The sequence below is a fragment of the Pagrus pagrus genome, assembly GCF_965226575.1.
Source record: "Pagrus pagrus genome assembly, chromosome: 9".
In the NCBI taxonomy this organism is placed as follows: domain Eukaryota; kingdom Metazoa; phylum Chordata; class Actinopteri; order Spariformes; family Sparidae; genus Pagrus; species Pagrus pagrus.
The window spans coordinates 29,381,164-29,398,657 of NC_140193.1; the positions used below are offsets into that span (position 1 = coordinate 29,381,164).

Here is a 17,494-nt window from a genome sequence, read left to right on the forward strand (position 1 = left end):
GCCAATCCTGCTTCGCTCCTCTGTGGTGACCATCTCACACCGTCCCAGGGAGCAGATGTTGCCAGGTTGTAGCAGCGTTACGCTGATGTGTTCTCCCCCCTGCCAGGACTAACAGACCTCATACAGCATCACATCGAGATGCGCCCGGGCGTGGCGGTGCATTCACAGCCCTATCGGTTACTGGAACACAAGAGAAAAGTGGTTCAGGAGGAATTGGCGGCCATGCTCAAGATGGGGGTAATAGAAGAGTCCAACAATGCCTGGTGTAGGCCCATAGTTCTGGTGGCCAAGAAGGATGGGTCTGTCCGGTTCTGTGTGGACTATCGCAAGGTGAATGATGTGTAACAGTGGCAGCTGGGCCGAGCATATGCAGCAGGTGGCCACAGTGCTCGAGTCACTGTGGCGGGCAGGGGTCACGGCCAACCCAAAGAAGTGTGCGGTTGGACGGGGGGAGGTACGGTATCTGGGGTACCACTTGGGTGGCGGGCAGGTGCGTCCTCAGGTAGATAAGACAGCTGCGATTGCGGCCTGCCCGAGACCCAAGACCAAAAAAGAGGTGAGGCAGTTCTTGGGGCTGGCCGGCTACTGACCAGCCCCATGACTGACCTCACCCGGAAGGGTGCCTCAGATCCGGTCCAGTGGACGGGGCCGTGCCAGCTGGCGTTTGAGAGGGTCAAACAAGCCCTCTGTGGGGAGCCTCTCCTCTACACACCTAACTTCTCTCTCCCTTTTCTCTTGCAGACCGACGCCTCAAGCAGAGGACTTGGGGCGGTTTTGTCTCAGCAGGGGTGGGGGGCCGAGGAGGAGTGCTTGGCTATCCGGTGGGCGGTCGGTGCTCTGCGCTATAACCTGCTGGGGCGGCCGTTCGTCCTCTGCTCGGACCACGCTCCCCTCCAGTGGCTCCACCGCATGAAGGATACCAACGGCCGTATCACCCGTTGGTACCTGGCTCTGCAGCCATTTAAATTCAGGGTGGTGCATAAACCAGAGGCGCAGATGGCCGTGGCCGATTTCCTCTCTCACTCCCATGGGGAGGAGGCGGGCGGGGGAGTCGGTTCGGCCGTACGGCTCCCCGGCTTAAGTCGGGCGATGGAGGTATGTGGAGGTGGGCGTGGTCGAGGTGCGGCTGTGTGAGAGAGAGAGAGGTGGGGAGGGCTCAGGAGAGCAGCGCCAGGTGAGTTATCGACAGAGCTGGCACCGAGTTAGTAATTACCATCTCCTTTCTTATGCAGTAGCGTGCTGGACGGCAGAGATGAGATGCCGGGGAGACAGACGGGAGAACAGGACGGTCTCTGCAGGAAGTGTTGGTGGCCGAGACGCACGAGCCGCGTTCGGTGTCCCAGAGACTGTGATCATTTTGTGAGAGCAATAAATGGTGTAAAACCAAAGAACTGTGTGCTTGAAATAACTGAGGTAACCCACAGTAGCACAGGAAGGCTATATTCACCCAGAGAATTAATTTAAAGTGCAAGGCACACAGGTAAGTTCACTCATTAAAAGGCATGAGACATGGTTTGAATGTTATGGAAAGATACAATTTTATTAAATAATTCTCTCTTTTTTAAAAAAACGAGTCTTTTTATCATTCACACAAAATTAAAGAAAAAAAAAGAAAGTCAAATAAGGGGCTGGAGCTGAGTGAGTGGACAATGACTAGTGCAGTGGGGGGTTCCACCAAAAATAAAGAAGTCAACCAAAATCACCCAGCATATGTGGCACACACACTGAAGTAAACCCGCTCCCAACAAAACAAAATTAAACAAAATAATTTCAGAAGTTAACAAAATTATAACTGTTGGGCAAATAATCTGTGCCATGACCCACAGTGGCTGGGAAATTTTGCCTATCCAGCATACATTTCCATATCTGAATTAGCACAACATGGGACTACAGAAATACAGTCTGACAGTTGTTGAGGTCCATGACAAAATCACTGTCATGAAGAAAAAGCTGCAGCTGCTTGCCACAAAAGTCAGGGCTGGGGATGTCGCTGCTTTTCCAGCTTTGGAGACCTATCTCAAGCTGGGTTCATCTGACACTTTGATTCGAGATGCAATGTCTTGGCACCTCTTACCCATGGCAGACCAGTTCACTGAGTAACTTTCAGTTGAGGCCAGGCCTGACTGGATCAGAGACCCCTTTTCTGTTGACGCAACAGAAATACCAGATGATCTGACAGGTGCCGAACAGGAGATGCTGTGTGAATTATCAGACAGCATTCTGGTTTTGGAATTCCCCAAAATGTCACTTGTTAATTTTTGGATCCAACAACAGGCTGAGTACCCAGCATCATCTCTGAAAGCTATGTAGTTTTTGATGCCTTTTGTAACAACCTATCTTTGTGTGAAATGCTTTTCTGCTCTCACTGCCACAAAGATCACCACAGCTAAGGTTCACCTGTCTCACTGAAATGGTTTGTGTATATATGTGCATTATAATTATTATGTCATTGTTATTAAATGCTGTTATACATGAAGTGGGTCCTTCATTGCTTTTGCTGGTAACAGTTAATTACCTGCAGTATATGACTGTCAGTCCACCTCCTGTATGGAGAAGTGTACAGCAGAACAGTGCTCTGCTTCCCTGTAGATGCTACGCACTGCCTCTCCACGCAAGGGGAGATCTGCTGAAGGTAATTCATCGACTAGGGATAAGTACCTCATACAACTCCACATTAAACACCCAAACTAACTTTAAGAATGCAAATATAAGTGCCTTTTCCTTGTCTGTCCTACAGGTAAGGCAGGGAACCTTAGACAAGGCTTTGCTTGGCTTTATCAGTGAAGGCAACCAGCCATTCTCTGTGATTGAATTACCGTAATTTCAGAACATAATACAAACATTACAACCTCACTGCACAATAACGTCATGAAAAACAGTGGCCTTGAAAATACGAGAAGCTGCCAAAGCCAAAAAGCTTGATTATTAGGACGTTGAGTTTTGTGAACCATGGCGCTACAACCACAGATTGCTGGACTGTCAGACAACGCAGTTACTTTGGAGTCACATGACACTGGATAGACCAGACCTTTTTATAAAAGTCACTCAGCTAAGTCACTCAGCTGTGCTGGCTTGTTGACACATGAAAGGCTCCTAGACATTTGATGTGTTACGGTGGGTTTTGGTCTAGACCCAAAATGCAGAGATCGGAGGCTGGAAATCAGGTTTAAAGGAATTTATTACAGGACTGAGTTCTTGAGGAAATAGCGGATGAGGAGGGCAGCAGGCAGGCAGGGTTGTCTGGTGGCAGCATGGAGGGAACTCAGGTGAGCCATTGGAGCAGAAAGCAGAACGGAGAGGCGCTGGAGGTTCTGCACACAAGGGAAGCAAAACACAAGCATGAGACGTAGCCCAGACAGGGACACTGGACACAAACACTGGAGCATAGGCACAGGAGAAATCTCAACAAATCTAAACAAAATTGCAAGCGGCGCTGATACAATCACCATACGGAACGGAACAATCTGGCACCGGAGTGGAGAAGAAACCGGGAATAAATAGCAGAGGTTGATGAGTTGATGATCTGCAGGCGTGCCTCTCTGCTGCTGTTGTCACCGCTGCCACACCCACAGACACAGGATTAAAATGTAGATTGATTTTCACCCCCGCTTATCATTAGTAGAATTGTACTATAATGTTGACTTCATCTGAATGGAGTTGCAGGGGAACTGTACTTCAAGGAATGAATGCACATAAGAGAGCGTAAAGAGAAGAAAGAGTGACTGGTGAATACATTCATTCATTGAGAGGCTCAATTGAATTCAAACACACAGACTCACACACTCAATGTGTGCCGTTACACAATAACTTAAGGCTAGGGTACAGTAAAGTGTTGTACCTGTTGGTGAATAGACACTCACGCAATAACACTCGACTTCCCGGAACTGAATCAGAGAAGTCATGTGCTGTTAACCTCTTAAAAGTCAGCATCTGGCTAGTTCGCCAAACTTTACAGTCACAGCTAAGCAAATATGCAAATGTCTCAATTTAATGTACAGACATACCATACATTGTTAGAAAGTGTAGATTTTCATTAGTCTATTCATACAAACCACTTCAAGATAAAATCACATCAGCAAAGTACAGTCAATGAAAAAACAAACTAGTATATGAAGATTTGCCAACTCAACAATAAACTGTCTTGGTGTTGCGATCGCAGACGCTTATTCATGCTTTTATCTGTCAAACAACTCCTCGCAGACACCATTATCCCTCTACACCGGGGATCCTGAGATGGCAGCCATTTGATCGACAGCTCATTTTAGCAGATATGAGCTTCTTTGTCCGCCCTAGAGCCTACAATATCCAATGAGTGATCCTCTCTCCTGAGCCACTTACACACCAGCCTCCGAATGATTGATGCATCCTGTAACCAAAACTACAGCTGAGATTTTAAATCCAGTAATATGTAGTTTATTTCTGCTTTTGAAGCTATAAATTGAAAATCAAATTTATATAGTTTTATGCACTTTTTTCTTTTAATAGGCTTTAAGCACCTTTGACTATTAGTAAATAAGGAAATAAAGAACTATAATGAGTTTTTGCCGTGTTACTCTGCTCAGGCTATCAGTGGTATTTTGAGGTCATACAATAGCATTGTTTTGCCAAGCGCTTGTATATTTGTTAAGAGTCCATAAGTGTTAAGAGCCCATTTTCAGTAATATTGTTAGTAAATTGAACTTGGACCATGTAAGACTACATTATGTGGACCCATTCTATCATACGCTCAGCACAAAGCGGTCATTGCTAGTTTTCAGACCGACGCAGCTGTCATTTTCACGGCCAGCACCCACACTGTGTAAATAGCACACTTGCACCCACCCGTGCGCTCCTTGGCATTTGTCTTAAAATGAGGTGTGGTCAGGCTTGCTGATGACGGATTGCTATCTTGAGGCAGCGGAAAGTGACCATGGACGAACAAAATGCTGGTCTAAAGTCAAAAGCGCAGTCTGTTTCCTGCTATTTAAAGAGCACATTAGATGCGCCTACACTGATGGGTTCACACCGTTCATACACTCTGATTTTATGATTTGAGAGGCTGCTTTCAGTTAACATTTCCATGAACACAGTCATGTACTGCATCAAATATCATGGCAAACTAAAAGCTGTAGTTATAAACTCTCCAAAGGAAACGAGTTAGGAGTTTTAAATAATCAATGAAGTTTATTAGATGTTCCTTGTGCGCAAATGCTCATGTTAATGTAGAGATACACATGTAGTTTCTACTAGTTTAGGGCATTAATGACTTCAGATTTTTTCAAGTCGACTTATCTGTCAATAAAGTCGAAGTCTATCATTTAACTAGCACAAAGGACTTGGAGACGCCCTAAATGCACTAGCGTGCAATGCTTTAGACCGAGTGCTATACACTGTCTAAATAGGGCCCATTGTGTCTTCCAGCTGATAGAGGCCGTTACAGGTCATCTTCAGGCTTATTTTTGGATTAGAAGATGTAATCTTAATAACCTTTCAAAAGAGCCCCAAACCATGTCGTTACTCCAAATGGTTCACCAGCAGCTTTGAATTTACTTTTGGCTAGACTGGGATAGGTGTTTTGTGATAATTTTACATACATTTCCAGGAATAGGGACAAGTTCATGAGATTCCTACCAGCTGAGATAATCTGAAGTGCACAAAGATTAGAGCAAGAACGTACTCTCACAGGGAGCAACATTTACCACTTGAGCTCAGTCAACTGACCTGTGACATCTGGCAGATGGCCAAAGGTGGAGATAAACATAAACCAAAGTCACCGACATTGAGGAGGATGAACAAAGAAGGCATAATACTTCAATCTCTATGGAGAGGAACAAAGCAGCAGAGGTGAGGAGGAAGGAGGGCTGGGCTGGAAGGATAGTGATAAATTAGTTGTATGACAGAAAGCTTTGGTCAAAAGGCCGCCAGAGCTCAGCAGGTTCTCCTCTCTCTGCTGATGGAGACCTTGGAGGGAACTGACCTCTGCTTTCCACAACTCCTCAACAGCTCCTGCAGGAAGCCAATACGTCCTCACTTTGAGACCATGCCGATTTACATTCTACTTTCCTTCAGCTCTCTGCTCACTGCAGCTCTTAACCTGCTGGTCATCATCTCTATCTCCCACTTCAAGTAATGATTCATTAATATATGAAACTAATGTATAGTAGTAAAAAAGTATTGACATTTAAACTGTGAGAAACAGAGGATTTTTTTGATAGTAATCTGATTGTATTTCAGTCATGTGCTCGATCATCTGTTATCTGAATGATGATTGATACTATAAATAATGATAAATTCATGCTGTTCTTCCTCTCCAGGCAGCTCCACACTCCCACCAACCTCCTCCTCCTCTCTCTGGCTGTCTCAGATTTCTTCATTGGTCTCCTCGTGTTCTTTCAAATTGTCGTTGTAGACGGCTGCTGGTTCCTTGGTGACCTCATGTGTACTGTGTACCAGTATGTAGATTATGTTATTTCCTCTGCCTCAGTAGGAACCATGGTGCTCATATCTGTTGACCGCTATGTGGCTATTTGTCATCCTCTGCATTACTCCAGTGAAATCACACAAAAAAGAGTTCAGGTGTGTGTTTGTCTGTGTTGGATATGCTCTGTAATTTTTCAAAGTCTGATCCTGAAGGATATAATGAAAGAACCAGGCAGGTATCACTCCTGCATTGGAGAGTGTATATTTTTCATTAACTACATTGCTGGACTTGCAGATCTCACTTTTTCCTTCATTGTTCCCATTACTGTTATTGTTGTTTTGTACATGAGAGTATTTGTGGTGGCTGTGTCTCAGGCTCGTGCCATGCGGTCTCATATTGCAGCTGTCACACAATCAGGGAAAGTAACTGCAAAGAAATCTGAAATGAAAGCAGCCAGGACTCTTGGTATTGTTGTAGTTTTGTTTCTAATATGTCTCTGCCCATATTATTGTGTTGCTCTTACAGGCCAAGATAACTTGCTCAATGCTTCATCTGCTGCCTTTGTTTTCTGGTTGTATGATTTTAACTCCTGTCTAAATCCTGTGGTTTATGCATTTTGTTATCCCTGGTTAAGAAAATCAATTAAGCTCATAGTTACATTTAAGATACTGCAGCCTGACTCCAGTGAGGCGAACATACTGTAGAGACACTGCATGGGGCCTGAAATGAGACCCTGAACATGAAGAGACAAACGTACATGTCACTGTGAAGAGTAATTAAATGCTGTGAATCACGTTTGTCTTTACATTGCTTATGCTACCCATAAAACAGGAAGGAGTGGAAAATAAGTTGCAAAAAATAATTTAATGTCATAACTCATCTCTCTAGGCCCTAAGAAAAATATTTCCACATTCAATATATATATATATTCAATATTTTGGATTTCATGAGTTGTATCTCCCAGGATATGTTGCTCTATTAAGGTATAAACAGAGCCCAAATGATAAACATATAAATGTTCAATTTGATGAAGATAGATTATACATTGTTGTATTCATTGGTCATTTACATTACACATAGCACTTTTAAAGTTGATTTTATTCATTTTTACCAATCCAGTTTAGTAATCTCACAACAAAGCAATCTCATAAAAAAGTGACACAAATTTCATTTCATGATGAATATATTGAACTTTTTGTGCACTGAAGATTACATAAAAACAAAACAACACTGCAATTTCATTTTCTCAAATGATGCATACACAACTGAACACTGGACAAAGTTTTATGGGTCCAGGTTTTCCATAATGGTGGGAACTCTGATCAATTCCCCTCATTTCCGTTCTATATTTCATTTTTTATGGAACGCTTGGAAGCAGTTGTGTGGGTTTTTCCTGGTTATGATGCACAGACGAACACCACATTTTGTGCAGTAGATTGTTGTCTGTCCTTCTGGGCAAAGCCTGCACCTTCCCTCATCTGATAAAGCTGGGAAGTGATCTACTTGATCATGGCAGACATTAACCATGGGTCTTGGGGTTGTTGGCCTTTGTATGCATCTGGTGGGGCTGTGCACATTCTCTTCCCCTCCTTTGGAGGTTGTAATAAATGTTGTAATTAATGCTATAAAAACAACACTCAATCCTTACAAATATACAATTAAATTAAACTTACTCTCTCCAATCAAAGCTAAACTTAAATGTGTGCCCCATAAAGCCTTTAAATTCAACACAAAATAATTTGAGCATTGTGATTTATTGTTGGTGATTTTTCGTTTTCAGTATCTTGCCTATTAAGCCATGCAAGTGGCATGAGTCCAGAATGAAATATCTCAATAGTTACAGATTGATTGCTATGAAATTTTGGATTGGATTTATGGTCCCCAGAGGAGGAAGGCTATTGACTGTTGATCCCCTTACTTCACCTCGAATGCCACAAATAGTTTGACATTTGTGGCTTTTAGTGAAATGTCTTGATAACTATGAGAATGAATGTCTTGCATTTGATTTACTAACAAAGACCACCATAGCACATAGTAGTTTTATTTTAAATGGCTCAAAGATAGATTTCTTGAATAAGAACAGTGAGTCAGCAATGATCAACTGTTGTTGGGCTCAGTTAAGGTCAGTCTGCGGATTAACTTTTGGACCACTCGTGCCACCAAAGAAGGGCAGTGATGACAAGTTGGTGTGAGGAGAGTTCTGGAGTTCTAGTGGCCATAGTAACCTCCAAATCTGATTAAGGGTGATGCGTTGGTCTACAGCTGGATGTCTTTGGGTTGAGTAATGTGGTTGTCATAGACAAAAAAGAAAGGTTGTTCCAAGAGGAAAAGAAGTTGTGCCACAATCCCAGCTCCAATTTGCAGGATTCGTCCATGATGATGTAGTCATGGAGTGATGGAATGGTTGAACACAGGGACAGTAAGTAGGAGATCAAGGATCAACATTGAAGGATGATGGTGAAATTTAGGTGTGCAAGCAGGGAGAGAAGCTGATGCTTGGTACATTGGAGGGCAAGGAGGACATTTGTAATGTATAAGGAGATACAGTGAGAAAGTCATCCAGAAGGTGAATGATATGTGGAAATTGGTGATTGTTGAGTTGTTTTGGGCTGCTCTTGCACCAAAAGGTGAGATGGAATCTTTCAAGAGAACACCTCAAAGAAATTTAAGAAATCTGGATGTATTGGCAGAAATTTGAAGGCAATAATGACATTTGCTTTGGCCAACCAGGCACAATGACAGGTGAGATGGATGAGATTGATGGCATAGGAAAATCCAGACTGGGGATAAGGCTGTTGATGCTAGGTGTGCCAGGGGAGAAGAGCAGTCATTTATGAGTCTCTTCTTGCCAGAAAATGTCCTAGTGGCAGTGCCAATTGGGCTGACATGGTAGCTTGGGAATGGAGGGCTAGAGAATGGGCCAATCACTAACAGGCTGGGCACACTGGATTCCTGTGTACTGCCTGGCTGCTGCGTTACAGAGCTGCTGCTGCTCACTTGAGTGTTTGGGTTCACAAAGGCTGCGTGGCAGCTGCTGCAGCACGGCTCCTGCCTGCTGTATCTGTTTACATAGAGTTTTTGCAAGAGGGAGCGAGGGAGAGAAAGTGAAAGTGAAAGAGAGTACACAGGAAAATAACTACCCCTCACCTGTTGTGTGTATTCTCTTCATGTCTGTGACATATTCTACACATACAGACATTAAAACTGTCTTAAAATGCTGGTATGATGTCCAGATGACTGTCTAGGTCGTTTTCAGGTTAATTTTTGTCAAGAAGACTCTGAATCTCTAGATGACACGACGCAGCAGCCACGCTTGACACGCGCATGAGAAGCATGTCTCAGGCATCCAATGTCAACATGAGAGGTAACGCCACACAGCAGCGCTGCACATGCATCCAGTGTGTCCAGCCTGTAAGCCGCCATCGACTTCTTTGGCATGCAGTCTGCCTACCGTATCGACTCAGCATGTGTGGACTGGGGATTATGACAAGTGAATGAAGATTCTGTGACGACCTCGATGTCTGGGTGGAAACCAAAAGTGAAGCAATGAATGTGGAAGTGGACTAACTGCCAGTGAGATTTCGAAGTGGACTTCCAGGTTTTGATGCCAATGGCCGTTTTAAGATAACAACATGGTCAGAGACAAGGCTTGTCTACATCCTACATCCTACAGGGCATGTTTTGGAGCAATGGGTGGAAAATGTGCAGTAGGTCCAAGCCTGGAACACACAGGAGTGTGTGCAGGTGGGGCGAAAGGGTGGGGTAGCAGGTTTTCAATGACACATTCAGTGGCTAAGTGTGAAAGAGCCCTGCCAAAATTAAATTATTGGTGGTCATGGGATAAATTAGGGGGAGACTGAGAGACATGCTGCAGGAATACAAATAACTTGTGGATGTTAGGGAGGTGTTAGTGAGGGAGGGGAACAAGGACAGAAAAGGTCCTCCTGCCTCATTGTGGCTGTGGCAATATGAACAGCAGTGTGGGCAGTGGTGCTCACTGCTTGAGAGAAAGCAGGATTAGCTGCAGAAGTGGGCAGAGCCAGAGGAGCTTTGTTAGCCACTTGAGGAAGTGTAGAAGAAATGATGCTGGAATGGAAAGCTTTGTGTACAAGGGTCCATTTTGCGGCCTGTGGACACAGGGTCGACAGAAAAGAGAAAACACTTTAGACAAATAAGAGACGTGGAGAGAAGGCACATTGGGAGATATGACCTGGGCTGGACCTCAGTGAGGGCTGGATGAGTTTGCTGCTCCACTGTAGTAGGTTGTGTGGTGATGTCATCAGTGTGCTGCTTGTGGGTGGTGCTGGGTAGGATCCCCAGAAGTGACAAGCTGTTTGGAGTGGTGGTGGCCATCAAGAGCTATAAAAGCTTGAAGGTCAACTTTCTCCTGAAGGATGGCAATGGCAGCTACAACCTCTGTGTGGGTTCAGTGGTGTCTGGCCAGAGCTACTTATGAAGAGTAGGGAATAATGGACGTGATGGCTTGGTGGCTAGTTGTGTCAGAATGGAGATGATGATGGAAGGAGGGAGATGCAGAGAACACGGATTGATCATCAAACAGACCACTGTCCGAGGGGTTGAGAACCAGCTCATAATCCATAAAGTAAGCAATCTAAGGTTTTCAAAGTAGATTGAACTAGTGAGGTACAGGTGGCTGAATTAGTAAGAGTGACATAGTCTTGTTCCTGAGCCTTATTTATAATTATTTCATAATCAGGGCGAAAGGGTCAATGGCATCAATGCCTTCGTCATTCAGGAACTGCCTACACACTCAACATGAGGGCGGGCATTGTCCTGCACCAGGAGGAACCCAGGGCCCGCTGCACCAGCCTAAGGTCTGACAATCACTCTGAGGATTTCATCCCTGTAACTAACAGCAGTCAGAGTACTGTGGGCTATGACACGGAGGTATGTGCAACCCTCCAAGGATATGCCTCCCCAGACGATCACTGACCTACTGCCAAACCGGTCATTCACCACAGCACTTCCAGACTCTTTCAAGCCTGTCAAATGTGCTCAGTGTGAACCTGCTCTCATCTGTAAAGAGAACGGGGTGCCGATGGCTGACCTGCCAATCCTGGAGTTCTCTTGAAATTGCCAATCAAGCTGCACGGTGCTGAGCTGTGAGCACAGGTCCCACATGTCACCCTCATGGAGTCTCTTTCTGACAGTTTGGTCAGAAACATGCACACCAGTAGCCTACTGGAGGTCATTTTGTAGGGTTCTGGCAGTGCTCCTCATGTTCCTCTTCACACAAAAGGAGCAGATACTGGTCCTGCTGCTCGGTTGATGCCCTTCTACAGCCCTGTCCAGCTCCCCTCATGCAACAGATGGTCTACTGGTATCTCCTCCATGCTCTTGAGACTGTGCTGGAAGACGCAGCAAACCTTCTTGCGACCACACATATGGATGTGCCATCCTGGAGAAGCTGGACTACCTGTACAACCTGATTGGGCTGCAGGTACTGCCTCAAGTACCCCCCTGTTGTCACTTTCATTAATATCAAAGCAGGTCAAATTTATTCATAATCACTTGTGCTTCCAAAATGGACTAATATCCCTGATGTTTAACTTCCTCTCTCCCTCCTACACCAGTGACTTCCCCACCAGAGAGGTGACCTTCTATGTCCCAAATGCCAGGCTGCAAAGTCTGGGGTCAGGACACCCAAGTACCCACCCTCGCTCACCACCTGATACACAATGCACATGACCTGATTTTTTTCCACTGTGGGTGGTGAGCCCACAGGGGGGCGCCTCCACTTAGCTGTGTCGGGCTGGGCCTGGCCGGGCCCATAGACTAAAGTCCAGCCACAGCAAAGCAATGGAATTGTACATTGTGCTTCGGTGGCATTCAAATTATATGACAGACATCAGAATTTTTGTCCACCCTTGTTTTTTGGGGAGGCCTGTATTTTGGGCCAGCTTTTATTGGTAGATCATGTAATTTTGTTTGTTGGATCATTTGAGAGGACCACTATGGTGGTTAATGAGTTATGATAAATATTGCTTTGTAATTCTTACATTGCTGTTAATGACTATTTTTTTCTCATGCTACTGTTCCACTACATTTTCTTTATCAGACATACTTAAATGTTTATCACAAAAGTGAAAACCTCTCTCTTACCTCTTTTGACAACAGTGGCAGCTCTTTATCAAATATTGGATAGTCCAGCTTCACCATTCTGAAAATGACCACTTGATTTAAAAGGGAAAACATTGCTTTGGGCCTGATGGGCTAAATCATGTGGAGCCATTGAGACTTCTGTTGCCAAAAGACGAGACACTCTTGGGGACCCTGTGTGGGTTAATCGAGAGATGACCAGTTTGGGCTTTTATGTGGGCGACTTGCACTCTCTTGAAACGTAAAAACTTGTGTTTTGAAACTCCCACACTAGAAACTAAAATGATAAATCTTTTGACAGACACTTGCTGGTTCCTGGGTGACCTAATGCGTGCTCTGAATTATGTTGCAGATTTTATCATTACCTCGTCTTGACAACAGCAGCTTCTCTCTCTGAAGAGACTACAGGAGCTGAACTCCTAAGCTGTAACCGTAAAGAAGGCTACAAAATGACAGTAGAGTCAATACATTCAAAGGTACATGTACAGTAGGCTACATGCCGTCTGAACAATATAACTGACATGTGCAACGAGTCACAAAGGGGTTTTATTGTAAATTTTGGTAATTCTAAAGTACTCGCTTCAGTAGATAACACAGTAACGTACCAAGTTACCCAACAATGATGATATTAAAGAAAGCTAAAATTGTCCTTGCAGAGGATGATGAAAAAGATAGACTATAGCAATAAAGGGAGGGACTTCAGTCTCTGCTGGAGAGAAAAAAATAGCAGGAGCAACTCAGAGAGATGAGAAGGGATAAATAAGTCAGCTGTATAACATAGAGATGCAGTCAGAAAGCAGCTAGAAATCAGCAGCTTCACTCTCTGAAGATGGAGACTACAAAAGGAGCTGAACTCTGCTTTCCAAAACTCCTCAACAATTCCTGCAGGAAACCTACACCATCTCAGTCTGAGACCATGCTGACTAACATTCTGCTGTCCTTCATCTCTCTGCTCACTGCAGCTCTCAACCTGCTTGTCATCGTCTCCATTTCCCACTTCAGGCACAGATAAACACTCAGCACAAAATACTTTATTTTCAGAATGAAAATATCAAGAACTGCATGTCTTCTTTTAATGTTAATGTTCCATTTGTGTGTCTCACAAAGAAATATATATTTAAATGTAATGTTATGACAAAATAATTTAACCTGGCACTCCAGAATAGATTCATATCCATACGAATGCCTTTCCTACTACTGCATTAACTAACAAGCTATCGTTGATGATAATGTGATTTAATGATGATTTTTCCTCCCCAGGCAGCTCCATACCCCCACCAACCTTCTCATCCTCTCCCTGGCTGTCTCAGACTTCCTTGTGGGCCTCCTGCTGATGCCAGTTGAGATCCTTTTGACAGACACTTGCTGGTTCCTGGGTGACCTCATGTGTGCTCTGTATTATGTTGCAGATTTTATCATTACCTCTTCTTCAGTAGGAAATATGGTGCTCATATCAATCGATCGTTATTTTGCTATTTGTGACCCTCTACATTATACCACCAGAGTTACTCTGGACAGAACAAAAGTCTGTGTTTGTCTGTGTTGGATCTGCTCTATTTTCTATAACAGTGTCATTTTAAAGGACTTTCTGAGACATCCTGATTCACACAATTCCTGCTATGGAGAGTGTGTAGTGGTCCTCAACCACATCACAGGAGCTGTTGACTTTGTCTTTACCTTTGTTGCCCCCATCACTGTCATCATAGTTCTGTATATGAGAGTATTTGTGGTGGCTGTGTCTCAGGCTCAAGCTATGAGGTCCCACATCGCAGCTGTCACACGGCAGAGTTCAGTGCGTGAAACTGCTAAGAAATCTGAGATGAAAGCAGCCAAGACTCTTGGTGTTTTAGTGATTGTGTTTCTAATATGTTTCTGTCCATATTACTCCCCATCCCTTGTAGGCCAGGATATTGAAGACAGTAGTTCATCTTCACCCATTATAGTGTGGCTGCTGTATTTTAACTCCTGTGTAAACCCTGTGATCTATGCCTTATTTTATCCCTGGTTTAGAAAATCTATTAAACTCACTGTAACACTTAAGATACTGCAGCATGACTCTTGTGATGCTAAAATACTGTAGAGAGTGACTGGTGCGCAACCCCAATAAAACAGAGAAATATTGAAATAGCTTTCACGGTTGTAGACGAGACACTGAAGTCAAGTAAAAAAGGTGTCATGGTTGGACAAAGTAACTTTATAATTTCAAACCTTCATGATTCATGTTGTCTGTCACACAAAAAATGGTGGTCATTGTCATTACTATAGCTGAAACCATAACCCAACATGCTTCCTTACTTCATATTACTATTAATGATAATACAGGTCAGAGAAAGAATTTTTTCCAGATTTTTTCCCAAATTTCCAGAATTTTGCAAACAGAATACAGACAGTATCACATCAATGAATAGGCACACCAATGGAAAGTACACTTTGGAGAATTGCATACAATACATCCCAGTGATAACACCAGAATAGAATATGTAGCCCTCTAGTTAAGCTAGAGAGAACGGAACAAACCAAAAAAGAGAGACATACAAAAGACAAACAAAAAACAAACCAAAAACAAAAAAACATTTGAATGGGGGGTATGAGTAGGTCGCCAGAGGCTATAATGGTATCATTGTTTTCCCTAATCAATGTATATCAAATGTGTGACGAGTTATCACCACTTTGTGTAAGGTATTTGTCCCATTTTTCCCAGACGCATCACCTTTGTCCTTTTGCAGTCTTAGACTGAATGTCATACATTCCATATGTCACACGGCAGTTGGGACTGGGTTTATTTATTATTTTATTGTGTATATTATTGTATATTTTTAGAGTTTTTGCATGGTTTTATTCACCAGCGTGTTTTTAGTTTTTTACTGCACGTTTTAGAAATGTCCTACTGCCTGTGAACGCACCATAAAATGATAAATGCACTGCACCTGGAGGTTCTGCCCTTGTCCCCAACAGGAACCAATCGACGGCGGAGGAACGGGGTTTGAACCGGGAAAAAGGAACGAACAAAAGCGTAGTGGAAGAGTGGCAACGGGAGCGTGTCCAGAGAAGACGGAGAGACCGAGAAACAAGGCAGAGAGAGGAAGAGTTCGAGACGGCGACGGAAAATCCAGTGTTACGACGCGTCACAATCGCAGCGGCAGAGCTTAATCGCTCTGCCTGGCGTGTGAGTATCCCTTCGGGCCGTTAGTAACACTCTGGTGTATGCATCCCTATGTTAGGGCATTGTGCTTTACTGGACCTCCACGTGACGCAACTGTCCTGGTCTGACGATCTTTTAAGACTTTTTCGTTTAAGGAACAGAGACTTCTCTTTTAATGGACATTAACGTAGTTATCTTTTTAACCCTCATTTAGAGAGTTTTATCATTGTATTGTTTACTCCTGTAAAAAAAAACTTTGAATAAATCATTGTATGCACCGGCATCTGTCGCTTTTGCCCTCTTGTAAACGTCACCGACAGCGTGCTCTCCCCCGATATTACTCAGAACCTACACCTATTCAATAATTATCTCCTTTCATTATTGTTTACACTCCCCACTCCTTACACATACACTGAATGTTTTTAATTATAACTACCCATTGGTCAATAGTGGGAGGTTCTTTACGGAGCCATCGCCTTGTTATGGCCTTTTTACTTGCTGCCATAAAGATTTTTTGGTTATTCTGGGTCCATATTCCCCAGGTAAAAGGACAGACAGGTGAATTTAGTATCACAGCTTAGGACTTCTCTGATAATACTATGAACACCCTCCCAGAAGGGTTTAAGAACTGGACGGCCCCAGAATATGTGTGCATGGTCTGCCACACAGTCGCCACATCCTCTCCAGCACTTGGGTAGTGATCCGGTCTGTCTAGATTTTTGCTTTGGTGTTATACAAAAACTAACACAGTTTTTCCAAGAAAAATCCCTCCACAGTTGTGAGGCTGTGGTAGTGATATGTGTGTTGATTATATTTGGCCATTCCTCAGAGGCAATGACAATTCCCAATTCTTTTTCCCATTTTACCTTTATGTAATTGGTTGAGCGGCTTCTTAGTTCAACTATGTACTTGTGTTATTCACCAGTGATTTTTCTAGACAATTTTGCATTATAAGACCTAATAAACATTTGGGTGATGCCTGATACATTTCTTGGCATATGTACTTTAAAGGTGACATATTATGCTCATTTCTGCTTGTTGACATGGGTCCTTGATGTCTAAATGGAATGACAGTAACATGCTTTGGTCGAAAAAACCGAAGGATTGAGCACAGCAGGGTTGTTTACACACCAGTTTCACAGCCCTGCTCTCAGCAGCCGGATTCAGTGACTTTCCCTTTTATGCTAATAAGCTACTGCGTGCACCGCCCACTTCTTCCTGCCGACCGGAAGACGTGAGGACGGCATCGCGGGACCATGGCAACGAGCGCTACACAGCAACCTCCAATAAAGTTGAGAAAAAAAAACAAAAAAAAAAACAACGAGCAATACACAGCGCAACGCAGCTTTTCTGTGTCCGTGCCTGCATAAAACTGATAGTAGCACAGCAGACATGTAGCAGGTAGCTCTTGTCTCCAGCTCCAAAACAAAGTAGTGATTGCTTTACGGCAGATAACGTTTTGATACTCTCAGGTCTGGTCTCTCATGCCAGCAGCTAACGCTACAGGCTGTAGCATTAGCTGTACCGTTAGCTGTAGCCTACAGCTAACGCTACGGCTAACGCTACACACGTATTACATGTATACCAACACACAGAAAAACGGTCAGAGGACAGTCTCCCAGAGCCATGACATCTGCCAAACTACAGCAGCTCCTCGGGCTGTCACACAGTCAGCAGTGCATTCAGACAAGACACGCTTCTAGAAGTTTGCTTACACACTGTCCTTTAGCACAACATGCTAATGAATTAACGTAGCTCACTGGCCGTGAATAACAGAGACCAGTTCATACCGTTTCCTCTGCGTGTTCACCGCGGAACAACAGCTAAACGTC

At 43.8% G+C, this 17,494-nt stretch overlaps 2 protein-coding genes across 2 annotated transcripts in view; both read left to right on the plus strand.

The window, feature by feature from the left end:
- The window catches only part of LOC311262154 (trace amine-associated receptor 3-like), a gene marked incomplete at both ends in the record, with an annotated part of 78,696 nt that extends 63,026 nt beyond the window's left edge, over positions 1-15,670 (plus strand). The window contains 2 exons of the mRNA XM_084361384.1: positions 13,781-14,489; positions 15,476-15,670. Of these exons, the coding sequence (XP_084217510.1) occupies positions 13,781-14,489; positions 15,476-15,670 (904 nt within the window). The remainder of the gene's footprint in view (positions 1-13,780; positions 14,490-15,475) is intronic.
- LOC311262852 (trace amine-associated receptor 1-like) lies at positions 5,873-7,104 on the plus strand (the record flags this gene model as incomplete). Its single annotated transcript, XM_084362601.1, has 2 exons — positions 5,873-6,105; positions 6,294-7,104. 2 exons carry the CDS (start codon positions 5,873-5,875, stop codon positions 7,102-7,104), a joined length of 1,044 nt encoding a protein of 347 aa, XP_084218727.1.
- Positions 15,671-17,494: the final 1,824 nt, after the last annotated feature.